Below are 27,585 nucleotides of genomic sequence, written 5' to 3' on the forward strand. Positions count from 1 at the left end.
AGTCAGGATAACAAGCTCCCTTCGGGAAATTTATATCTCCTGGTTGAGTTTAACACCTGTCCATTCACCTTTATACCTCCGGAAGCTCAAATTCCTGGGAAACTATGGACCGCTGGTTTCTGTAGCCTCAGCCGTGATCTTTCATCTGGATTCCACGCTCCGGCTCATTGTATTTGAGTACATAAGATTTTATGAGCCTTCTGGGTGTGGATATGGGTCAGGACCAAACCAAACAGCAGATCCAAAAAGGACTTCAGCTCTACCAATCCAACCAGACAGAAAAGGCTTTACAGGTTTGGACTAAGGTATTGGAGAAGACCACGGATGCCGCTGGCAGGTTTCGGGTCCTTGGATGCCTGATAACGGCTCATTCTGAGATGGGAAGGTATAAGGACATGTTGAAGGTAACTACAGATTTACCTATTATCAATCAATATTTGCTTTTTAGTGTGACTCAAAGATTTGGCCACGATATTCCGATAAAGAAGCCTTTGTCTTGCGTGTTTATATATTTTGCCCCATAAAAATGTCCTGATTGTGGCAAAAAAATAAATAAAATAAAATTGCTTAGATTTAATATTTGTCTTGCCCTAAAATTTGAAGGTGCATTTTAATGATAAGATATTTGGCACAACTCACTCATTCAGGGAAATGGTGAGGGGCCAGAATCAGGCATGTCAGAAGATCCTATCATTGGAATACCACTTTAGATAGCTGTAATAAAGTTTTGACTTATTTCCAGTACCAATGTTGTATTATAGATACACAAGCACCGAAGATGGTCAAACTAGCCAAGTTATCAGTGTGTTAGTGGCCGATTATATCAAGTTTGGCAAATGAAGCCTTCGCTGGTTTAAAGAAGTTGGCAGGAGTAGCCATTGAAAAGAGTGTGCCCTAAAATGAGGCTCCTTTCCTGGCACTGGTCCATCCTCGTAACAAGAGTCAGGGGCTTGTAGGTTCTCCTACCCATCTCTTGCACAATAAAACAGACTGGTGGCCCTAGAGCTGCTTTCCCGGACCCTTATTTGCCTATTTGGAGGGCCTGGTAGAGAGTGAACTTAGTGTAGGTTCACACTACCCATGGAGAAGGAAGTATGGGCAACCTGATTTGTGACGCCCTTCCTCCATGGGCCCCATAGCAGCCGGCTTGTCTGCCTCTATGGTATGCACATCCTTGGAAGTTGGCCACAAGTAGGGGAGCAATGAATACTTCCATGATCACTTGCTTCTTTAGTACATAATAGGTTGTAGACAACTATAAAGAAAGATGATTTGCCTACATGTAGCTACAGCTCAGCCACGGTTGGATTTCTTTTATATTGCTCTTAATTTTCGCTTTATTACAAATTAGAACAAAATTTTGGCCCCAGATGCAAATCTTGAAATCTTTGCAGTTTTTGTTCCACTCACTTCCTGAACATGTTGAGTACATTACTTTTTAGAGTGTAACCAAAATAACTTCCCCCTCTGAGCAGGAGAAAGAACACATTTCATCTCTGGGATGCAGTCTGAATCTAAGTTATGCAAGAAAGTTCTTAAAGCGATAACATCATCACAATTAAATCCTACAAAGCATATGAATAATACATTGTTTTATAGTAATTAAAATTGACAAATAATCTAACACAATCTTCTTGAACTTGTGGTTCTCCAGCTATTGCGAAACGACATTTCCCAGCATACCGTGACTGCTACATGCTGGGAGGTATAGTTGCACCGCTGCTGGAGAGCCACAGGTTGGAGACCATAGATCTAACATACACCAAGCCATAACATTAAAATCACCTGCCTAATAATACGTAGATCCCTCTCGCGCCGCCAAAACAGCTCTGACTCGTCGTAGCATGGACTCCACAAGACCTCTGAAGGTTCCTGTGGTATCTGGTACCAAGACGTGAGCAGAAGATCCTTTAAATTCTGTAAATTGTGAGGTGCGGCCTCCATGGATCGGACTTGTTTTTCCAGCACATCCCACAGATGCTCAATTGGATTGAGATCTGGGGAATTTGGAGACAAGTCATCACCTTGATCTCATTGTCACGTTCGTCAAACCTTTTCTGAACAATGTTTGCAGTGTGGCGGGGGCATTATCCTGCTGAAAGAGGGCACTGCCATTAGGGAATACCGTTGCCATGAAGGGGGTACTTGGTCTGCAGCAATGTTTAGGTAGGTGGTATGTGTCACATCCACATGAATTCCAGGTCCCAAGATTTCCTGCAGAACATTTCCCAGAGCATCACACTGCCCCCGCCGGCTTGTCTTCTTTCCATGCATCTTGGTGTCATATTTTCCCCAGATAAGCAACGCACGCGCACTCACCCATCCACATGATGTAAAAGAAAATGTGATTCATCAGACCAGGCCGCCCTCGTCCATTACTTTATAGTCCAGTTCTAGAGCTCACTTGCCCACGGTAGGAGCTTTCAGTGGTGGTCAGGGGTCAGCATGAGCACTCTGACCAGTCTCTGTGTCTTCTGACATCTTTCTATCATTGCCAGTAGTAACTTTTTCAGCAATTTGTTCTACAGTAGTTGTTCTGTGGGATTGGGCTAGACTTCACTTTCCACGCTCATCAATGAGCCTTGGGTGCCCACGACCCTGATGCTGGTTTACCGGTTTTCCTTTGTCGGACCACTTTTGGTAGGTACTGACCACTGCATACCGGGAACACCCCACAAGACCTGCCCTTCTGGAGATTCTCTGACCCAGTCCTCTAACCACCACAATTGGGCCCCAAAGTCACTTAGATTCTTACACTTGCCTATTTTTTTCCTACTTCCAACACATCGATTCCAAGAACTGACTGCTCACTTGCCTAATATACCCCCCCCCCCCCTTGTCAGGCACCAGTGAGGAGGACATTTAGGCTGAGTTCACACGGGGTGGATATGCGGCGTAAAAGCACGCAGCGTATCCGCCCTGTGCGCTGCATGGAATTCTCGGCGAAAAACCGCACCAAACTGTGTTGCACTTTCTCGCCCGGAAAGTCCGCTGTGGAAGATTGCAGCACTTAGCCAGGAGGCCAGCCCTCTGACGTCATCCAGGCCGGCCTCTTGGGATGATATTTCATCCCATGTGACTGCCGCTACAGCCTGTGATTGGCTGCAGCAGTCACATAGGATGAAACGTCCAGGAGGCCGGCCTGGAGGAAGAAACACAGACTACTGGGTAAGTAAAAGAGTCATGTTTTTTTCAGAGTTGCGTTTTCTGCGGTGGAAATGCAGCGAACCTGCTGAAAAAAACCGCAACAACTGCTCTTTGCAGCGGGTTTTACATCACCATTCAATTCAATAAATGAGCAGCGTTTACGCAAATACAATTGACATGCTGCGGAATAAAATTCCACACCGCAGGTCAATTTCTGAGTATTTTTTCCGATTAGCATTTACGCAGCGTGTGGAAGAGATTTGTTTTATCTCATCCACTCTGCTGCTATTGTATTTGCTGGGGATTTTCCCGCAATGAATTATTTTGTGGAAAGTCCGCAGTATTTACACAGCGTGTGAACTGACCCTAAATATAAGTCCTTGAGTCGTCATCTTCTGTGAGGTTGAGTAGCAACCAAAACGGCCGCTATCGCAGATCCCAGAGGAGTTCTTACCCAGTTTTAGTTTATTGATTGTGATTTTACTACATTTCCCTAATTTAATGGACAGGGCTCGACGTAGTTTCAAATACTCTCAGCAGGACCTAAAAATCTGATTTTCATTTGCAATGTGGGAATGAGATTTAAAAATGAAGACAGTGAGCTGGCAATAAAGTTGGTTCAAACACTTTAGCCTGGGTTCCCACACAGCGTAAAAGTTGCCGAATTTCCGCAAAGGAATTCTGTACAGAGAAGTCGTGTGGAAAGTGTTTTGCGATGCAAGAAATTTTTATGGACGCCACATTATTTATATGTCGAATATTGATCCATAATTCAGCTCCTATGACGGAGTAGAACCCAGCCTAAGGGCGCAGTCACACGTGAAGTATTTGCCTTGTATTTTTGCAGCGTGAAAATATGCTCCGGAAAACGGTATAATGTCCTATGGGAAAAATTTATTTAACGCTGCGGAAATACAAGGCAAATTTGTCACGTGCGACTGCGCCCTAACAAAGTATAGTTTACTCTTCATCCCTTAGTAATATTTTCCATTTTCTGGCAGTTCTTTTCTCCCAAATTTTACACCTCACACGTGATAAGTTTCAGTATGGTGGGGGTAGGGCTGCTGGGACCCTCTCTAATCTCCAGAATGACAGGGTCTCGGTCTCTGCTGTCACTGGAGAGCTGGCTGCACATGCCTGCTCTCATTTGGAGGTTTCCTTGACTCCCATTGATTTCCATTCCACTGGATATAGGATTGTGACTGCCAGACCCCAGCGATTTGACACATATGACACGTCTGAATGACATTCCAGGACACAGGAGCATTACGTAAAAGCAATTATAATAATACAAATAATTGTATTAACCTCTACAGTTATCAGAAGAGAGCCGCAGTTAAAGGATAATAATATTCTTTATGGCCGGGTTCACACGTAGCATTAATATGCAGATTTTCCTCAAGGGATTTCATTACGGAAAATCCGCAGCGTATTACAGTAGCAGCAAAGTGGATGAGATTTGAACAAATCTCCACACGCTGCGTAAAAAAGGCTGCGGAATCGCTGTTTTCTGTTGCGGGTTTTCCCCATTAAATTCAATGGGAATGTAAAAACCCGCAAAAAATAGCAGATGTTGCGTTTTCTTTGCAACTCGGGGTAAAAAAAACGTAGAATTGCCCAGATCTCTCTGCGCCCAGCCCGGCCTTCAGGGATGACGTTTCATCCCATGTGACTGCTGCAGCCAATCACAAGCTGCAGCAGTCACACGGGATGAAACATCATCCCAGGAGGCCGGGCTAGATTACATCAGATGGACGCGTCGCCATGACTATGGGTAAGTATAAGTTTTTTGTTTTTTTTTAAGTGCTGTCTTCCGCAGTGGACATTGCACCCAAAAAACTGCACCACAATTTGGTGCGTTTTTTTGGCCGTAATTCCCTACAAGGACCAGGGCGGATACGCTGTGTACTTTGGCGTAGCGTATATGCCCTGTGTGAACATAGCGTTAGGCTACATTCACACAAGCGTGACATGTAGGCGTGTAAAAAACGCACGTAAAATCTGTCCTTGTGCGTTGCGTTTTGCGTTAGTGTGCTTTGCGTGTGGCATGTGTTTATCACACATTCGCAAGCACTTTTTTTTTTCAAAGTAATTGATGCGTAGAACACAGATGTGCGTTTGTGTGCTGTCCGTGGTTTTCACGCACCCATTGACTTCAACGGGCCACTAGGTGCGTGAGAACGCACCAATATAGGACATGCAGTGAGTTTCACGCAACGGACACTCGCTGCTTAAAAAATCACGCATGTGTGAATAGCCCCATTGAAATGAATGAGTCCGTGTGCCGTGCGTTGTTTCAACCCACAGCACATCTGTGGAATTATTATTTTTGCAACTATCTATAATATGTATTCTATAACAGAGATACTTTATCAGGCATTATACAGTAATGTTTACTATCATAGAGTGCATTAAATAATGTATAGAACTATCCACATTGCTGTAGGAGAAAGGTGAGCGGGGGGGGGGGCGTGCGTACTTTTACAGATGGGGACTCTGTCGGCGGGAAGCACAGCTGTGTTTTTACAGCTGCTGGTGACCACTTTATTATCTATCCATAGTCCATAAAACAGCAGGCGCCTATATACGGCCCGGCCCGGCTCACAGCTGGAGTCAAAAATCTAAACGGTGACTTTTTGTCTTTTATCGCTATTCACTCTGGACTCTCATGTTTCCAACTTGATAAAGCCGGTGACTTGCGAGCCTTAGGGCCTGTTCACATCTGCGTCGGTCTTCCTTTCATCGGTTCCATTTGACGTTTCCGTCGGAAGAACCGATGAACGGAAAGCCAAACGAAAACCATAGCTTCCGTTTGCATTACCATTGATTTCAATGTTAATACTTCCGTTGCCATTGGTTTCCATTTTTTTTGCGCAAACAATAGCGTAGTCGACTTTGCTATTGTTTCCGCAAAAAAAACAGAAACCGACGGCAACGGAAGCATCTGTGTCAGTCCCATCAACATTAAATGGAGCGACAGGCACATACTTGATCACCGCTCCACTTAGGCTCCTCCTCACAGCGGGGGGGGGGGAGTTCAGTGAGGAGAAACAGGGGGTTCGGGACCCACCATTCTCCTGTGGATAGGTGATAATTGTCGATTCTGGGAATTGTTATGTATACATCATATATTCTTTCTGGTGGCTTTATAGGTGGAGCTTCATTTTAAAGGGGTTGTCCAGTCCCATCAATGTTTGATCGGTTAGGATCCGACTGCCGGGACCCCGCCGATCAGCTATCTTGAAGGAGCCGCAGCGCTCGTACAAGCGCTGCTTCCCCTTAATTTCCCTAAGGGTATGTTCACACGCAGTGTTTTCAGACGTAATTCGGGCGTGCAATGGGTTTTACGGTGTTTTGTTCCCACGAGCCTTAATTTTATGTGTCGCTGTCAAAATATGGTGCGTAAAAAGACGCCCGCGAAAAAGAAGTGCAGGTCACTTCTTGGGACGTTTTTGGAGCCGTTTCTCATTGACTCCATTGAAAAACAGCTCCAATAACGGCTGTAAAATGCGCAGTGAAAAACGCGAGTTGCTACAAAAACGTCTGAAAATCAGGAGCTGTTTTCGCTTGAAAACAGCTCCGTATTTTAAGTCGTTTATCGCCACTGCGTGTGAACATACCCTTACTGCTCACACTGTGAATCGCCGACACGCTTGTAGTGGCAGTATTACAACCTTCTCCCGTTCACTTCAATGAGAGAAGGCTGTAATAATGTGAACTGCCGCTGCTGCTGTGTCAGGAATGAAGCTGGAGAAGCGCTGAGGCCCCTTGAAAATAGCTGATCGGCGAAGGTCTCAGCAGTCAGACCCCAACCGATCAAATATTTATGGCCTATCCTGAGAATAGGCATTCAATTTTTAGGGACAACCCCTTTAAAGAGGCTCTGTCACTAGTTTATTAATTCCCTATCTCCTCACTAATCTAATAGGCGCTGTGATGCTGATAACTACAGGGTGATTTTTTTTCAAAAACATTTATTATTTGCTAAGTTATGAGCATTTTCTAAATATGATAATGTGGCTCTACTTGCCAAATGGGAGGTTACCCGTTCTTTTCACTCTGGGCAGTGTAATGTTTTCTGTATGACGCTGTCCAATCAGCATACAGCTTCTTCTCTTCCCTGCCCAGCCACACCGCGTGATCATATAGTATACAGCTTCCATTCTCGACTGTGTATTCAACTGGTGATGCCTCTGGTTGTTTCACAGCTGCGATCCTGGTGCCATTTCCTATATGAATGTGCATGCGGAGATGGCCACACAATTATTCCGTTTTCCCTGCAGCGCAGCCAATAACAAGCTATTTGACGACAGCGCTTCCCGCGGGGCCTTCCACTTTGGCCTCCTTCACACGGCAGTATTTTGTCCGGTATTTTGCATCAGTATTTGGAGGCAAAAACCAGGAGAAGAACATTAACTTAGATAAAGTATAATTGAAAGATTTGCACCTCTTCCATATTTTAGACCCACTCCTGTATTTGGCTTATAAATACTTAAATCTTAAAGTACCGCCGTGTGAACGTGGCTCAAGGCTGGTTTCATACAAGCGTAATATGCACATTATGCTCCTATATTATGGCTGCAAATCTGGGCCCGAACTAACAGCATCAGATCCGCGGCCAGCCTGAAATTTTGTACCAATACTGTATGATATAGCATTAGGGCTGGTAAACGGTGAAATCTATTTTTTTTTTTTTAAAGTTTTTTCATTTCCGTAAAGCCTGTATCCAAATTCTCTGGCCTGGAAGGGTCTGGTCTGTTCTCCTTTATTTCTGTGAGTGGGAAGGAAAGTGATAATCCCTATGGGCACCACAAATGGTGCAATACATAGTGCTGGTTATGCAATATATTAAGGAGTTGCCAAAGTCTTAAAGGGGATGTATGAGATTAGACTTTTTTTTCTGGAAACAGCGTCATTCTTGTCTATGGAATGCGTCTGGCATTACAGCTCAACCCCGTTCAAGTAAATTTAATCCGAGGCTTCCAAATTAAAGAGGTGTAAAATGTCCCGTGATGTCACATTTCACATCCATCATCCTAAAATGGAGATTATCTGAGCCCTGACTATTTTGGGGATGAGACAAATGTAAGGCTCTGTTAAAATTTGTTTAAATTTGCATCGTGGATCTGTTCATAATGGAAACCATGACGCGGTGCGGGATCCGTCGTACGAAGAATACCACCGTGCTCGACAGACCCTATTGACTTACACTGGGTCTATCAGTTCCGTCAGGGTCCGTTATTGTGTCTGTTGTTCTGACGGGAATAGCAGCAATGCATCTAATATGCTACAATATAATCTTCCTAATATCAGCATAGATAACAATATTTTGCCTACAGATAATACTTTGGCTTCGGTATAGGTAGGATCATTTTCTGGAGTTGGACTTTGAAACATTCAGGATACCGCCATCTGGCAGGCCTAAATACAAATCCAACCACACAGATCACCACGCAAGTGTCTACTACTGAGGGGATGGTATTAGTGGTAAACTCATCCATAGGGACCTTTGCATGGACTCTGTCTATATGGAAGTGTATGTATAAACAAATAATGCCATCAGCCCCACAACGATGGTCCAAAAGATCAAAGCTCAGGGACCAAGAATGCGAGGAGTAGGCTGGAGGTGAGGGACAACACATATTGATGCTAAGGCCAGGATTGAGATGTTGGCACAGTGGATGACTCTGTTATAGCTGTATCACAGCGTTAAAGGCTATGTTCAGCTTTGCAACCATTTTTTTTTATTGTTCTAATCCATCTAAAATGAAAAATGCTGAAACTTTTGAAATAGTCTTAATTAAAAATCATTTTGTGTCTGCAGCTCCTATGCAAACCTATGTGTCTCTATAGTAACAGACCGCAAACAAACTCTATGTAGTCTGATCCTGTAGCCATACTTCCGTCCAATTATCCCATATTTCTTGCTAACGTACTTTCGGTAAATTAGTAAGGAGTAGAGGCCAGATGCAATGGAATATAATTGCAGGATCAGACTACAAAAGTTTTGTTTGTAGTCTGTTACCATGGAGACACATAGAAGCTGTATACATAAAACCATAGGAAATTTTTAATCAAGACTAATTGCAAAGTTGCTTTATTTTTTATTTTAGATGTATTGAACACATGAATAAAGAAAAAATATGGTGGTGAAGGTGGACGTAGCATTTAACGCTAGGGACCCATGGTGATTTATGGTCGCTGATATGGTTGGAATTCTTACAATTGTCAGAAGTCGCCAAAAACAACTGACATAATTGCATTCACATATGTGCCCCGATATGTGTGAATTTTTCATGTTTCTGCTGGGCTGAAGATCCCTACATTCTTGAGGAGAAGCTGTTGCCTTAAGGGGGTTTTACACTGGGCAATTCTCGGGCAAACGATCGTTCATAGAACGCTCGTTGCCGATAATTGCAAACGTTCGTTTATCGGCTGATCGTATCGTTTTAAAAAAGTTAAATATTATCGTCGTCGGCAGCACATGTCCCTGTGTAAACAAGAAGACGCGCTGCCGACATGATATTAATGTATGGGGACCTGCGATCAGAGTAACGATCAACGAGCGGTCTTGATGATCGGAGGGTGTAATAGGGCCTTTAGTCTCTTCCTCCATGAATCAAGAAAGTGACAGTTTTATTGTTTTACTTCTCTTCCCCTAAAATAAAAAAAACTGTTGTATCTCCGTGTCATGTGCTTGCGTGGACTCTGACCAGGGATAAACGTGACCAAGGCCGGCTAATGCCTATTATCACATTCAAATATTTCCCTAATGAACCATTTTTAGACAATAATTATTCAGGCCACAGAAGACGTGACCAGAGGGAGACAATGCCGGATATCGAAGCTTTTCCAAGATCCAGCATTGTCACCCACTCTCATTATAAGGGCTGGCATATTCCTAAGCGCCGCCAGCACTTCCGGTCACAATGTGTTCCTGATTTTTGAATCATGATGCTTTAGACGGCACTGGTCTACGTTATATCTCGACATCACAGTGTCCTCAGTTACTTGTGATTAAATACCCTGGAATGATACTTCACACTTCGACTTTAGGTGGGCATCTTGCCCACATCCTAATTCATTGGTATATACTGTATGGTACATTCTCTTCTAATGTCTCCAACTTCCCATGCATTTGTTTGGTTGTACTACGTATCAGGTGGAAAGTGGGCCATTTTATGCTTAAAGGGGCTGCCTGGTTTAGAAAACCCATTTTCAAATACGCCATTAGGAAAATCTTAGTAAATGGAGGGGGTGGGGGTCCTATGTTAACAATCCCCATCTATTAATCAGAGAGGAAAGCGGCTACAAACAGAGTCAGGATTGTATTTCTTTGAGACTCTACCAGTGACCGTACCTATGAAGGAACTGAGGGCAATGCAATCTTCCATCCTCAGGTTCATATGGCACTCTGGCAGACATAGAATCCCGAAATCTGTTTTATTGTCTAGTCGATCTGCAGGGGGGTTGTCTGTTCCTGACGTTGTGAAGTACTACTGGGCGTCCCATCTTCGTCGCATTCCCTGTTGGGTGTCCCTACGGGCATACAACAGGTGGACTGAAATAGAAAAATTGTGGATGGCTCCTATTCATCCAAACACTTTGTTATGGGGCGACCCGCTGGCCTTGCCTTCTTCGTCTCTGTTGGGTCCCATGCGCTTTCAACGGGAGGTATGGGAAGCTTGTAAACAACGCTTTAATTTGGCGTCGGGTTGTCCGCCTTTGACCTCGGTACTATATACTCCCACTATTCCAGGGGGTACTACCTCCCGGGTGGTCCGATTGTGGACTGGGGCAGAGGTATTCCACCTGCCAGATATGGTTGATCCTCATACGCTAGAGCCTCACCCGTTTTCATATTTCCAACAGCATCACAACATCCCCTCTTCTAAATTTTTCCACTATCTTCAGGTCAGACATTACATGCAGCAAATTTTTGGATCCAATCGGGTCACTAAACCTACAAGCTTTGAAAAACTGTGTCGTCATACTACCACTACTAAAGGGCTTATATCCGCTATTTACACAATATTGCTGTCCCGGATGACTCCCCTCCACCTGGGCATAGATATATGTTAAAATGGGAGACCCTGTTGAATAAATCCATCCCTTCCTCGTTGTGGCAGATCATCTGGTCACAAGCAGCTAAAACTTCCCTCTGTACTACATATAAAGAAAATCAATATAAAATTCTTATGTTTTTTTTACCATACCCCCGCCCTCTTGCATGGCTTCAATCCGGGTATTCCTTCGGATTGTTGGCGATGCAGAGATCAGAGGGGCGACCTGTTCCATATTTTTTGGAGCTGCTCTCTGGTGCAACAGTTTTGGCTGGAGGTTAGGAATTTGGTGGTGGTGTTGCAGCAGGATATTCCTCTAGATCCTCTTCATTACCTCCTGAATGTCCCTCCTAGGTCCTTGGAGAAACCCCTAGCTCGACTTTTTCGCCACTTTCTCACTGCTGCTAAAACCCTGATTGCTTGGAAGTGGAGACAGACTGCCCCTCCTTTTCACATCGACTTACTGACTAGAACTAGGGAAATTCGCACTATGGAACATATGACGGCCTCACTTGACAATACGCTGGACAGGTTTAAAGTGGTCTGGGATCCGTGGGATACGATTGGCTACCGATATCTCTGAGTTAGAATTTTGATTGGTCCTTGACTGCCCTTTTTTGTTTTCTCCCCCCCCCCGCCCTCACTTTTGTCTTTCTCCTGGTGTCTTGTTTTGTCTGCTTGGATTTTCTAATATGTCAAATGGATTGTATGGCCTGCCCATGCGTCCTTATGTGATGTGTGTATTTTGAAAACTATCAATAAAAATACAGTTGAAACCAAACAGAGGAGGGCCGGCATGTATGTTTATTTTTTAACAGCTAATTTGACAGCGGGGGGCTAGCCATAGACCAGCTCATTCATGGCTCTTCAGAAAATCCCACGCCGGTATACCAATCCACCAGTATTTGTGAGACATGGATGGGAAATAGAATAGCCCTTCATTAATTGTGATGTCACAGCAGTTTACTTTACTTTAACTCACAAAAAGTGACAGACTTGACAAAAACCCAGTTGTGATGTCGCAGCAACTTGCCAGACAAAAACATGGTTATGATGTGATAGCATCTTACCTCACTAAAACCCACTAGTGATGTCAGCAAGTAATTGTGAGACCCTTACATGTGATCTAATCAAAAGTGGGGAGCGCTGTGTTTTTTTTTTAAGGTAGCAGTGCGACCCCTTTGTCCGATGGGCCACAGTGCAACTGCACAGGTTACAAATATACTATGCCCACTCTTGGTACTCCCCATTGATTTCAACTGGAACTGTGTAATGCTTTTTTTCCCCTCTGGTGGCGCTGTAGGAGAGCTAAAAAAAACTTGCTGTTTGTTTCCCCCACAGAATATCACTGGACAACTCATTTAAATGAAACAATAAATTCTTACTTAGCTACATTTATACATCTTATTCTACATCATATAAAAAAAATACTTTTTTATTGACGTCCCCCTTTTGGTTTACCATATAGTGCCCAAATAACACAATTATGCAGTGCCTAACTTACATTTCCATAAGGCACCTAAATAACAGTGCCAGATAGTTGCCTAAATAACAATTTCCAGTAGCTTTCCATGACTTTGGGCACAAAGTGTTGGATGGGGATCGCAAGCTCTGTGTGCCCAAACCACCAGGGCCAGTGGCGCCCTCTTTAGTAATGACATGTGACTCACCCTGTGTGACTGCACAAGTTTCACACCCCTAATGATATCAGTACTACAGGTTAATATGCCTCTAGGGGTATCCCTGTATATGTTGTACCATACCATATACTATACATGTCTTTCTTTAGTTTGCAGTGATCCAGATTGACACAGCCCGAGAACTGGAGGACCCGGACTTCTTGATTGAGAGCTACCTTAACCTGGCTCGCAGCAATGAGAAATTGTGTGAGTTCCAGAAGACCATTTCATACTGCAAGACCTGTCTGAACATGCAGGGAACATCTGTTAGCTTGCAGCTGAATGGACAGGTGTCCCTAAGCCTGGGAAATGCCTACCTCGGCCTCAGCGTGTTTCAGAAGGCCCTGGAATGCTTTGAGAAAGCTTTAAGATATGCCCATAACAATGATGACAAGATGTTGGAGTGCAGAGTCTGCTGCAGCCTTGGAGGTCTTTACACACAGCTCAAGGTTAGAAAATGGAGATATCTTTTTGATTTTTAAAAGTTTTTGAGTTCTTCTTACCCCCTTTCTATCTCTTTTTGCTTTTGTAAAGCCAGACATGTCAAGGCTCAGACTAAAATAATATACAATTCAATATGTTCTCTTGGGGATGATGATCTAGAGATGGCCATACTCTAGTGATTTTGGACAGCCCGATAGTGAACCTATTGTCATTAATAGTTGGTGTGAAAAAACTGTCTTTTTGAATGGCAACTCACGTAGATTTTTTTTTTCGAGTAGCCTAAAAGTCATCAGGTCCTATGGCTCCAAATAGTTGGGGGTGTGGTGGTATAAGTCAGCACCCTGGGCAAAGAGGGGCAATTTGAATTTTGCTTTGATGCCCCCTCTGCTTTGTAAACCCCTGCTGAGTCAGGTCAGAAAAATATCGGTGGCATGGCCTTTGTACTTCTTATAGTCTCCACGATTGGATTTTTTTCCCATTTATTGCTGCATTAAAATACCCAGTCCCCAAATTATAAAAACATAACCTTATTATATTGCTTATTATTGTAGCGGTACAAGATATTTCACTCGTTGACCCGTGTCCTTCTTGCAGGACTTAGAGAAGGCCCTTTTCTTTCCGTGTAAAGCAGCTGAACTGGTCAACGACTACGGGAAAGGCTGGAGTCTCAAATACCGAGCCATGAGCCAATACCACATGGCTGTTGCATACCGTAAACTTGGCCGCTTAACAGATGCAATGGAGTGTTGTGAGGTAAGAGACAGAGGAACGTGTGCATGACAACCATGAAGCCTTAGCTGTAGGGATGTTTTTTACTGGACCGATGAAACTTAGGTGATCCTGGATGATGTGCAATCATACGCAATTGTAGAGTAGAGTTTACAATACAATTAAAAGTAGTCTTCCGTATATTCTGTAGAGTGGGCATATCATATGTGAAACCTCTTGGTAAGGGGCCCCACTGGCCTTAAATGGAAAATATTGCTGTCTATTAGACTACATGTAAGCAGTGGCATCCATAGAAGAGCGGGGGCGCCATAGTAAGCCCCCTATTATGGTGTAAGATTTTGCCACCCAGGACAGAAGGGTTTGCTGTTTATTTCCCCCTCCACGCTCTTTCTGTAACCCTTGGGCCAATTTCCAACCTTTGTTTTTGCTAGCAATGCAGTTCCTCTAGATCTGGGAGTCCTGAACTGGTCTCGCTACCCAATAGCAAAGGGAATGGGACCAACCAGGTCTGGACCCACTCTCTCCAAGGGCCCCATAACAGCCTCATGGTAGTGCTTCTATGACATGGACGCTCTTGCATTTAAGGGACTGAGTTAATTCATATGTTGGTTCAGCATTAGGCCGAAATCAGACAACTGTAGTACACGTCTGTCTGGCGGCCGTCACACGGACGCATGTATTTTAATGGGGCTGTTCACACGGCCGTTGTTTTAATGGACCGTGTGAAGGGTCCGTTGAAAAATAGAACATGCCCTATTTTCGTCCGTTTTCACGGATCCATCGATAGACTCAAGTCTATGGGGATCTGTGAAAACTGGTTCCCGCATAGGTGCGACTCGGATGTGAAAAACAGCTTTTTTTCACGTCCGAGTTTGCACTCGTTTGTGTGAATCTGGCCTTACTGGCAGCTTCCAATTCACCAGAGAAAACAGATTATCTCTTAGAAATTTGCTAGACATACATGGAGGGGCCATATACTGTTCTTGCATTGGGGCTTTGTTTTTGTAAATAACCATTGCTTGGTTCTTGGAAAAACTTTTTTCTCCATTCACTTTCTCCAGAAACAGCGCCACTCTCGTTCACGGGTTGTGTTTGGTAATGCAGCTCATCTTGATTCACTTGAATAAAGATTAGCTGCAATGCCAAACACAACCTATGGATAAGAGTGGCGCTGTTTCTGGAAGAAAAAAAACAGATCAAAAAATTTCAGACAACCCTTTTATCCTTACGCAGAGATGCATTTATTTCATATATTGATTAACAAATTTTAGGCCCCAATAGTTTTTTTTCCAGATAACAGGTGTTATTTTTTTGGGTTCTAGGAGTCTATGAAGATAGCTTTGCAGCACGGGGACCGACCACTTCAAGCACTTTGTCTTCTGTGCTTTGCTGACATCCACAGGAGTCACGGAGACATTGAGGTGAGTGTTATTGTCACATGTGGAATCTGGAAGCGTTCATTGAGGAGCTGAGATTAATCTGAAGCCATTGAGGACAGGGTGTTTAGAGGGGTTGTCTCATCATGACAACCCCTGTCCATATGGTCCAGTAGGACATATGGATGACACAGGAGGATATGGAGGACCGCGTTCTATGAGCAATAAAGGTGAGCCGCTAACAAAGAGCAGCTCCCTCTCTAGCGGTCTCAAGCTGTCCATGTAATACTATATATCCCCTGTCTCTATGATGAACCTATGAAAGGTTTTTTTCCATGCTCGGTGACCACTCCATTCATTTTGAAGAGACTGCCGGAGCTATCTCTGGTAGCCCCATAGAAATGAATGGAGCAGTGGCCAAGCATGCGCAGTACCGCTCTATTCATATGGGGCACACAGGGAGGGCCAGGTAAGCCCGTTTTCATGATCATTGGGGGTCCCACTGATTAGATATTTATCACCTATCCTGTGGATAGAAAGTAAAAATCAATTATGGGAAAACCCCTGTAATATTGGACATCAGTATGATACCCCAATAGATACTAGTGGATACAATACCATTACACCCACTAATCACCCTCATCCTCCAAAATGCCTAATAAGGGGGCTAAAAAAACATACACTTCCCGGTTCTGTGGAGTCACATGGTTAATCACTTGATCGCTTTCAGACAGTCTGCAGCTCTGAAAAGGATCATGTGACGACGTTGCTGAGTCACATGTGCATCCGTGTGCTGTGCGTGATTTTCACGCACCCATTGACTTCAATGGACGCGTAAGTGAGTGAAAAACGCACCAATAAAGGACATGCAGTGAGTTTCACACAACGGACTCTCGCTGCGTGAAAACTCCTGCATGTGTGAAAGGTAACCATTAAAATAAATGGGTTCGTGTGCTGCGCGTGATTTTCACACACAGCACACGGACGAGTTTTACGCTCGTCTGAATGAGCCCTTAGAGCGTTCCTCTTGTTTACAGAGAAACCATAAAACTTGTGAGTCAATAGACAGGAACTATATGAGTTGTGGCCCCTTAAATATTGTTGTCTCCACTGTATTATCCCAGAAGGTCTCCTCTCCTGAACTGACTTATTTCTTGTTTTGCGTCTTGTCCTTAGAAAGCAATTCCTCGATACGACTCATCCATGAGCATCATGACGGAGATTGGAAACCGGCTGGGTCAAACTCAAGTGTTGCTCGGAGTTGCCAAGTGTTGGCTGCACCAAAAAGAAATGGACAAGGTGCTGTGTGTTTTGCAAAGGGGATTCAATTAGAAGAAAAGGGGGGATTAGGTTCCAACTTATTCACACGAACGTTGAATACGCCCGTGTGATGGTCGTTAAAACAACGGCTGTCACACGGACACATCTTCTTCGCTGGGGCCGTTCACACGGCCGTTGTTTCGACGGACCGTGTAAAGGGTCCGTTGAAGAATAGAAACTGTCCTATTATCTTCCGTTTTCACGGATCCCTCCGTAGGCTCAAGTCTATGGGGATCCGTGAAAACAGAACCCGCACAGGCGGCAACTCGGACGTGAAAAAAAAGTCACATTTTTCACGTCCGAGTTTCCCCACGTTTGTGTGAATCTAGCCTAATAGAAAAAGTCTTAAATGGCCAGTCTTCAATAATGTTCCACTTTTGAATAAGAGTCCTGTTACTGGGCAGGGTAAACGAGCGCCGATCAGCTTGTTTGCTCCTTTCACAAGGGGCAATGATTGGTTATGGATGGGGACGAGTGGTCGTTACTCCGATCGCTCATCCCCGTACATTTCCATCATGTCGGCAGCGCGTCTTCCTGTTTACATAGGGAGATGCGCTGCCAACAACGATAATATTTAATTCTGCATAAACCTTACGATCAGCCGATGAACGAGGGTTTGCTTGTTCATTGGCTGCTCGTTGCTCTGTTTACACAAGGCAATGATCGGGAACGATCATATGAACGCTCATTTGCTCGATAATTGGCCCGTATATATATATATGTATGTAATATATCTTTTTTATGGTTTGCCTTTTTTAATTTATTTATTCAGGTTTTTTTTTATCATGTACGCTAAAAATGGAATCTCTTGTTGCTCCCTAGAACCTATGAACAAACTGCTGTTGACAGATCTTTTATTATGTGCTTCTGTTTAGTACTTTGAGTGCTTTATGTTTGTAAGGATAAATTCAAAAGCGGCAGATTTGTCGTAGAAATTTCTGCAACTGTCCCAGTTTATCTTAATGGCACTTGCAGAAATTCATACACATGCTTCACAAATATCCCCCGGGATGGATTTTTAGTTGCAGAAATTTATACAACAAATCTGCCACATATGAATTTACCCTAAAAGGGCTGTAGATCTAATTAGCTTATTGACCCCTTATTAACCCCTTCTCGCACATCGCTATAAGGGCACGTTCAGACGTGGCAGAGTTTTTCCGCTGCAAATGTTGGGGCAGATTTGGGGCAATTACGCAACGAATCTGCACCAACTTTTGCATATTTGACAGGTAATTCAGACGTTGCAGAAAACACAGCGGACTTGCCACAGACTTCAGTTTTTGCATTGCAAAGGTTGAAATACGCAGTGAAATTCCGCTTCTTCTCCGCAACAGTCAGTGCATGCTGTGGAGGGAAAATACTGTACTGCAGCCTATGGTCCGCAGCGGAGTTTTCCGCAACGTCTGAACTAACTTTCCAAAAAATGTATAGAAACATCTGTAATAAATGGCTGCTGGAGAATTCCACAGCAATTCCGCCACGTGTGAATGTGCCCTTATAGTATGGCATGGGGAGTGGGTAGTTGCTGCACCACGCCTTACGATTACAACACTGGGAAGGCTCAGAAGTGTCCACGCCATTTAGGGTATGTTCACACGGCCTATTTACGGACATAATTCAAGCGTTTTTGCCCCGAATTACGTCTGAAAATAGCGCCTCAATAGCGCTGACAAACATCTGCCCATTGAAAGCAATGGGCAGACGTTTGTCTGTTCACACGAGGCGTATATTTACGCGCCGCTGTCAAATGACGGCGCGTAAATAGACGCCCGCGTAGAAGAAGTGACCTGTCACTTCTTTGGCCGTAATTGGAGCCGCTATTCATTGACTCCAATGAATAGCAGCGCTAATTACGGCCGTAATTGACGCGGCGTTCAAGCGCCTGCACATGCCGGTACGGCTGAAATTACGGGGATGTTTTCAGGCTGAAACATCCCCGTAATTTCAGCCGTTACGGACCCCCGCCGTGTGAACATACCCTAAAAGCGGCTGTCAACTATAACTTACAGCTGAAACGGCCGGGATCAGAAATGACTATGATCCTGGTCGTTTAATCCCCTCAGATGCCACATTCATTAGTGGCAATGGAAGGGAGAATAGTTCAGGAAAATCCAGCTAATGGAAAAATAGCAAAATTGTACAGCTTCAACCACACTTATGCTTAAAAAGTGCACATATAGAGCCATACAGTGCCCATATGATACGCTACACAGTGATCAAACAATGCCACCATACAGTGCCCAAATAATAGTGCTAAAATGTGCCCAAATAACACATCCACAATTGTGTTGCTTCCTGCTATTTTCCTACTAGAGCAAACTACAAGAGGACTAGGACTTACACAGCTGTCGCTGCTGTCACTGCTGTCGCTGTTGTCTCTGCTGTCGCTGCTGTCACTGCTGTCGCTGCTGTCACTGCTGTCGCTGTTGTCTCTGCTGTCGCTGCTGTCACTGCTGTCGCTGTTGTCTCTGCTGTCGCTGCTGTCTCTGCTGTCGCTGCTGTCTCTGTGTACTACACAAGTTGCACCAAGTTTTTATGGGGCACCCACACATGCTTACATAAGGCTTTTTATTATCTTTTACTTTAGTGTAGCCAGTCAGTCATAGATAAACATACATGTAGGAGACGACAGATCCCGCCCTGTCTATTTGTGCTGACGGTATCTCTAAAAGTATTTTGAAATGCTATGCTGTGTAAGGGGGGGCCGGGTGGGATTCATACTCTTTGCTATGTGCTGCATCTGTTCTGTCTATATTCAGGTCATCTGTGGATATAATAACAAATGTTTGCTTCTGGTTCTCTGCCTGACGTGTGTTTTAATATGCAGGCACTGGACGGACTCCAGAAAGCCCAGGAGTTGGCAGAAGAAATAGGCAACAAGGTGAGTGAGTCTATGAGAATATTGGAGAGATTTTCCCAAGCCTGTGTCCCTAAGGCTGGATTCACGCACAGCAAAACGCCATTTTGACTGCATTTTAAAAGGCGTTTTTTTTTATCATTTTGTGTTTCTTTTTTTTTTAGTATGGACAGATGTTACGTCAAAGTCTATAGTAAATTATCAAATGCACCACACACAACTGCGTTTTGGCTTGTGATGTTTTTGAGACAATTTTGTGGTCAGTGGTGTTTTTTTTTAAAAAACACAACATGCTCTTGGTATTCTCTATAGGGCAGAAAAAACGCATGTACAAAATGACACTAAATGAAAAACGCCACAAAAAAATGTAGCTAAAACCGCCATTGAAAACGCAAGTTACATATTAATAACGCTAGTGTTTTTAGAAGCGTTTTTTTGACGCAGTTTAAAACGCCGGAAATGTTCTGTATGTGAAGGAGGCCTAACCCATCTAACGTTATGCCCTGTCCTCATACTATGTACTCCATTGATAGGAAGTCGGCCTCCTTCACATACAGAAAATTTCTGGCGTTTTAAACTGCAAAATCTCTAGCATTGTTAAAATGTAACAAAATTGCCTCAAAAACGCCTCAAACCAAAACGCGGTTGTATGTAGTATATTTTACTATAGACTTTAATGTAACATCTGGCCACACTAAAAAAATCATCGCAAAATGCTCACAAAAACGCCATAAAAAACGCAGCAAAACGCTGTGTGTCAATCCAGCCTAACAGCTCTTTAATATCAAATACAATGATGGATGGCAAGGCTTACTGAAGATGTCGTTTCTATCGCCCAATTTTATGTATCCTCTTGTGCCCTGATACTCCCACACATCATTCATTTCAATGGCATGTGATGCTTTAAATGTCAAATTAAAATTTGCTACCCCTGTGGTGTATCACATAGAATGGCTGCTGTACTACATAGCACCTGGTCAGCCCATTACAACTATGTCCGTCAAGTGGTCAACTGCAAACCCCACCGACAGGCTCCATGATGATGTGGTCATTAGATGTAGCCCATAGCAGCCAGGTAGCACAACGAGTCCATCTGTCTGACCCATTCCTTATTGTTTCCATAGCTGTCCCTTTTGAAGGTTCACTGTCTGAGTGAAATCATCTATCGTACAAGACAACAGCAACGGGAACTCCGTGCACACGTGGTCCGATTCCATGAGTGTGTGGAGGAAATGGAGCTGTATTGTGGAATGTGCGGAGAGTCCATTGGAGAAAAGAACTGCCAACTTCAGGCGTTGCCCTGTTCACATGTCTTCCACCTCCGGTATGAGAGAAAGATCCATGCATGGGAAGCAATGACTGTAGATGTAGAAGGTCCTTAAATAAACCTGAGTCCCTTCTGAGTAATTATATATGGGGTTACAACCTCTCTGAGTGCCACTTTGTGCTGCCCAGAACCGTTATGACTTCCCTTCCTCCATACAGCAGTGAGGGAAAGAGTTCTCCTAACCTCGATGGACCTGCTTGTCTTGAGAGCCAGCGGCGGACATAGAAGAGAGGGGACCTCATAACAAAGATCAAATTGGGCACCCAATTAGGGTGCCCGGTTTTGCCATCACAGGTGAAAAGAACCTGGCATTTGTTTCCCCCTCCACACTCTTTCCATGACCCTTGGGCCAATTCCCCACTTCTTCTTCGCTAACAATGGCGTTTCTCTGGAGAGGGGAGTTCTGCACAAGTTTTCACCACCCAGTAGCAAAGGGTATGGACTGACCATGGCTGAGCCCACTCTCTTCAAGGGGCCCGTACAACCACATGGTCTGCCTCTATGGCTGAGAACTGAAGAGGTTCATCTCATCAAACCTGGTCAACCACATGTTTGGCCAAATTGGACATAAACCCAGTAAATGGCAGGACTGAATTATTTATAGGCTAATTTATTAACACTAATAGTAAAAATAAGTGAAGTACTTTAGTTATTGCGTTTGTTTTTCAATTTCAATTATTTTTAATCCTAGGTGTCTCCAAACCAATGGGTCTCGTGGTTGTCCTAACTGTCGCCGATCTTCTGTGAAACCTGGTTTTGTGTGAGAGGGAGAAAGAAAAGGGGAACCGGATGGAATCTGCAGAATATTGACCTGTATTCCAGGACCAGTTGGCAAAAGGAGCTGTTCAGCAAATATTTCTATGAGCAGCATTAGTCACTAGACATGTGGGGTCTAGGGACAAGGAATCTTGGTGCTAATATTGGCACCTGTGCTCATTGACTCCGTCACACGTGACACGTTACATGAAAAGAGGTCAGAACAGCCTTGCAAATGTGCATGCAGGGTTAGTTTTTCATGATTTTTTAAGTCTATTTTGTACTTTAAGGCAGGCTAATATCCTATGTACAGGAGAGGAAGAGTTTGATTAGTGTTTTTATGACCATTGCTTCCTGAGTCTCAGAAATTCATGTTATATATTTGTGGTGGAGGGTTTCTTTTGCTGAACTGAGGTCCTAGTTTGACCAGTATGGCCCAGCATAGCGGGACCCAGCATGACCTATATATCACAGTATGGTATAAGCCAGCAGGAACTAAATGGCACACCATCCTGAGAGGTAACTTGACCTATATGGCACACCAACCTGAGGGCCAACATGATCTGCATGGCACATCACCCTGAGAGGTAACTTGACCTATATGGCACACCAACCTGTGGGCCAACATGATCTGTATGGCACATCATGGTGACAGCTAACATGACCTGTATGGCACATCCCCCCGAGATGTAACTTGACCTATATGGCCCACCAACCTCAGGGCCAACATGATCTGTATGGCACACCATGGTGAGACCTATGCTTTAACAACAACTGGAAAACCAGCTTGCTATGGTATAACTTGTTTAACCTTTTCTGTTTTTAGAAGACTATATCACTTCTTAGTGTTCCTAGAGATGAGAAAATTTGCTGTAATCTAAATTATGGACCTCTGTGGTCAACATATGGAGCGACAAAGAACCTAAACCCTACAAAATGGATTTGGTGCTCTGTAAACCTAAAATGGAGAGAACCTGTTTGTATTATTCCATGTCTCCATGGAGTTTGAGGACGCTTTTTTGCATTCACAAGCATTACTGTGGGGATGTTCCATGTATCTACATTTCTTTCGCTGAAGAAGGGGATCTTATTTTCCATGAACCTACCTCCCTCTGTATACACAGTATGATTTGTCTTGTTCTGGTGTTTCTGTATGGTCTGTATAAAAAATATCTCTCCCCCCTTGTAACATGTGACCATTCATTCATTATTTGACTTTTTTTTTTATCTGCTTACTTGAAGGGTTTTCCACCACAAGACAATAAAGTTTTAACACTATGGATCAAGTCATGGTGTGGGTAGAGTTTTTCCTTGGTTTTTAGAATTACATAAAAAGTTGAGCTTTATAAATACATTGCATTACTGATCTGTAGCGGAGTTATAGCCTGTATGACATTTTAGAGCTATATTCAGTATTCTGTTGATTCTTATTGGAAACAGTCAACAAATTTGTTGACAGACACACCCTAACAGCTTAGCTGAGCTCTTATAATGCAGGGGGATAATTGTTTTTTCTTTCTCCCTAAGTGAGATAGCTATATCCTTATATGACTGCACCCACCCCCTCCCCATACGGTGAACTGTTATACAGTGTACATATATTCATACTAAACAATTCCTTATCAGAAGTGACCAAATAATCGTCATACTTTGCCTAAATAACAATTCCACACAATCAGGGCCGGCGTCAGGACCCAGCGAACCCGGGCAAATGCTGGGGCTTACTAACCTTGGGGGGGCCCACTCGGCCGCCGAGTGCTGACGCTGCCGTCGTCACATCATCACTGTCCATATATGGACAGTGATGTAATGAGGAGAGAAGGAGTGCCAGGCAGAGCGCTAGCGGCTCTGCTCCGGGACTCCGTCTCTGGGAAAGCCCCTAACATCACTGTCCATATATGGACAGTGTTGTCCGGAGGGGAGGAGACCCAGGCAAAGCGCTAGAAGCGGCTCTGCTCCGGGACTCCGTCTCTGGGAAAGCCCCTGAAATCACTGTCCATATATGGAAAGTGTTGTCAGGAGCAGAGCAGTGTCCCAGGCAGAGTGCTAGTAGCGCTCTGCCGGGACTTTGGCTTTGGGGTTGCCCCTGATATCACTATCCGTATATGGACAGTGATGTCAGGGATTTCCCCAGAGCCGGAGTACCAGAGCAGAGTCTTTACTAGCACTCTGCCCGGGACATCAGCTCTGCTCCGGACATCATTATCCATATATGGACAGTGATGTCAGGAGCAGAGCAGGAGTCCCAGGCAGAGTGCTAGTAGTGATCTGCCCGGGAATATGGCTCTGGGGTTGCCCCTGAAAACTGGACAGTGATGTCAGGGGCTTCTCCTGAAGTAGAATCTCCAACCAGAGCATCGGCAATTCTCTGGCTGGGGATTCCACTCCTAGAGGGAACCCCAAAGGCGCTACCTACTGGGAGGGGGGCTGTGTGGCACTACCAGGTAGGGGGGCTGTGTGGCACTACCAGGGGGGTGGCTGTGTGGCACTACCTGGGAGGAGGGGGCTGTGTGGCACTACCTGGGAGGAGTGGGCTGCGTGCCACTACCTGGGAGGAGTGGGCTATGTGGCACTACCTGGGAGTGGGGGTTGTGTGGCACTACCTGGGAGGGTCTGTGTGGGACCTACCAGAGGGGTGGCTGTGTGGGGCCTACCAGAGGGGTGGCTGTGTGGGGCCTACCAGGGGGGCTGTGTGGCACTACCAGGGAGGGGGGCTGTGTGGCAATACCAGGGAGGGGGGTTGTGTGGCACTAACTGGGAGGAGGGGGCTGTGTGGCACTACCTGGGAGGAGGGGGCTGTGTGCCACTAGCTGGGGGGGCTGTGCGGCAATAGCTGGGAGGGGGGCTGTGTGGCACTACCTGGAAGGAGGGGGCTGTGTGGCACTACCTGGGAGGGGGGCTGTGTGGCACAACCAGGGAGGGGGGCTGTGTGGCACAACCAGGGAGGGGGGCTGTGTGACACTACCTGGGAGGACGAGGCTGTGTGGCACTACCTGGGAGGAGGGGCTGTGTGGCACTACTTGGGAGGGGGTGGCTGTGTAGCACTACCAGGGAGGGGGCTGTGTGGCACTACCTGGGAGGGGGGGCTGTGTGGCACTATCTACAGAGGGCACTAAATTTGTGGGGGTACAAACTGGAGACCTAATTTCTATATGGAACATAAACAGGGCCTAACGTCTATATGGGGGCACAAAGTGACGTTTTCTGCCGTTTTACTGCCGCCATGAGTTCCCCTGCAAAGCAGCCTACTAAGTCTGTGTTGCCCAAGGGCCCACATAAACCTGGAGCCGGCCCTGTACACAATACTGAAGTAAATGCCACCATACAGTGCTCAAATAATACCAATAAACAGTTCCCAAATAAGAGCTCCATACATAAAGCAAACTAATAACAGTGCTACACAAATTGGTTATGACAAGGCTTGGGTGCCAGGCCATCTGAAATTCTACCTTTAGTAGGTCTAAGGCTGACCCTGAAAGTACAGTCTCTGATGCAAAGATGACAATTCACAGAATATATAGACACTGAACAAACAGGTGACGCTTAGAGATGTTAGCTCAGAATGATGCAGAATTGTGAATGCAGCTCTGGAGCATAATACAGGCTGTTACTCAGGATCAGTACAAGATAAGTAATGCAATGTAGATACACCGTGACTGAGCTTTTTAGGTATAAACAGTGAGATGGATATTAAAGGATTACATACGATTTTAAAAGTATTTCCCCCTAAGTTAAAGCAAAACCATGCAAACTAGCCCTTGACTTGTTCTATTATGTCAATTAGTCAAAAAGTCTATTAAGCCATATTTCCGCTATATCTTTTTCTGGGACAGCTTTTTGACAACCACTAGGTCCTCCATTGCAGATGTCACTCAGCTTTCCTAAAGTCAAGTCATGGGTCCACATAGAGCCAATATATAAACTGGCCATAAATGGTAGATCTCTCATAGACACTGAAAAAAAAAGGGGGGGTTTCCTTTCTTCTAAACCATTGAGACCACCAGGGACTACCAGTTGTCACCAGTGAAATTTCATAAATGTTTTACCAGCATTACCCAACATGGAGGATGCCACCCTTCCCCCTCATCTGAGCCCAACGAAATCAGATCTTTAAACCACTGGAAAAACGATTATCTCCTCCAATTTTCCGCCTGACCTTTTAATCAGATCATATCAGGCCTTCTAAATGCGCGCTCACCCTAAGTACTTGAGGTGTAGAGGAAGTTCTTGTGTCAAAGTTTAAAGATATCGTGACTTGATCGTTACTCGTTAGACATGGCCGTGCCCATTCATACCCAATACCCATTTTCACTCATGCTTAACTTTCAATGATGGGGCTGTCAATATGGTGGTAAATAGGGGTCAGATATATTGTAGGTACACACATTGGTGCAATACATGATAATAAGGAGACCATTAGCAGTAGATTTACCTTCCTATATAAGCCAAAGAAGAAGACCGTCTCTCACTCTCATGTTATGTATTTAACCCTACTGTATTTTATATAATGTTTTTTTTTTGTATAATTAAAAGTTATGAAATTTTCCAAAATACTTTCTGTCCTCACAGTTTTCAAGATCTCTGCTTGATGTTATTCAGTAGGAACATTTATTGTTCACTGCCAGTGGATAAAATTCTGTCCATGGTCATGTTATGGACACACAGGTGCTGGGATCGTTGCATGGTCATGTGATGGACACACAGGTGCTGGGATCGTTACATGGTCATCAGATGGACACACAGGTGCACGGATCATTACATGGTCATGTGATGGAGACACAGGTGCTGGGATCGTTACATGGTCATCTGATGGACACACAGGTGCACGGATCATTACATGGTCATCTGATGGACACACAGGTGCTGGGATCGTTACATGGTCATGTGATGGACACACGGGTGCTGGGATCGTTACATGGTCATGTGATGGACACACAGGTGCTGGGATCGTTACATGGTCATGTGATGGACTCACAGGTGCTGGGATAGTTACATAGTTAGTACTGCTGAAAAAATACACATGTCCATCAAGTGCAACCAAGGGACGGGAAAAGGGAAGGTAAAAATTTCTACACATAGGAGCTAATATTTTTTTGTTCTAGGAAATTATCTAAGCCTTTTTTAAAAGCCATCTCCTGTCCCTGCTGTGACGGCTCCTGCGGTGACTATTCCATAGATTCACAGTTCTCACAGTAAAGAAGGCTTGTCGCCTCTGCTGGTTGAACCTTTTTTTCATGGTCATGTGACGGACACATTTCGTTACATGGTCATGTGATGGAAACACAGGTGCTGGGATCGTTAGAAGACACAGCTCTGATACACGTACTGTAAATGTAACGAGCCATGCACCTGTGTGTCCATCACATGACTATGGACAAAACTGTAATCACAGGAGTTAAACAATGAATGCTCCTACTGAATAACAGCAAGCAGAGATCTTGAAAACTGCGAGGAATTAATAGAGAAAGTATATTGGAAAACGGTGTAACTTTTAATTATACAAAAAATAACATTAATTTGCTGAAACTGGACAATCCCTTTAATGTCGCTTTAAAATAATAATAATAATAATTATTATTATTTCAGAGACAGCCCATTGATTTTAATGAGAGATGTGTAATGCTTCATCCACCCTGTGGTGGCGCTGCAGGTGAATTGAACACTTGTTATCAGGATCCCTCACAAATTTCACCTAATCGCTGGGGGGGTCTCAATCAATCATCTAATCTATCTCTGTAATATCTATCTATCTATCTATCTATCTATCTATCTATCTATCTATCTATCTATCTATCTATCTATCTATCTATCTATCTATCTATCTATCTATCTATCTATCTATCTGTCTTGCATTATTTGACATGCCATCACTTTTACAAGCGTG

The 27,585-nt window shown here is 44.3% G+C and overlaps 1 protein-coding gene across 1 annotated transcript; it reads left to right on the top strand.

Annotated features, from left to right (window-relative positions):
- RAPSN (receptor associated protein of the synapse) lies at positions 1–22,890 on the top strand. The gene is made up of 8 exons (XM_075837016.1): positions 1–404; positions 13,000–13,338; positions 13,928–14,086; positions 15,385–15,483; positions 16,615–16,737; positions 19,589–19,642; positions 20,743–20,942; positions 21,637–22,890. Exons 1-8 carry the CDS (start codon positions 192–194, stop codon positions 21,707–21,709), a joined length of 1,260 nt encoding a protein of 419 aa, XP_075693131.1. The 5' UTR covers positions 1–191; the 3' UTR covers positions 21,710–22,890.
- The last annotated feature ends 4,695 nt before the right edge of the window (positions 22,891–27,585 follow it).

The sequence above is a fragment of the Rhinoderma darwinii genome, chromosome 9 (assembly GCF_050947455.1).
Source record: "Rhinoderma darwinii isolate aRhiDar2 chromosome 9, aRhiDar2.hap1, whole genome shotgun sequence".
In the NCBI taxonomy this organism is placed as follows: Eukaryota; Metazoa; Chordata; class Amphibia; order Anura; family Rhinodermatidae; genus Rhinoderma; species Rhinoderma darwinii.

Coding starts and splice junctions, on each gene's coding strand:
- RAPSN (XM_075837016.1), top strand. CDS start 192: ATGAGCCTTCTGGGTGTGGATATGGGTCAGGACCAAACCAAACAGCAG. Junction 405..12,999: donor GGTATAAGGACATGTTGAAG/GTAACTACAGAT, acceptor GTCTTTCTTTAG/TTTGCAGTGATCCAGATTGA. Junction 19,643..20,742: donor CAGAAGAAATAGGCAACAAG/GTGAGTGAGTCT, acceptor TTGTTTCCATAG/CTGTCCCTTTTGAAGGTTCA.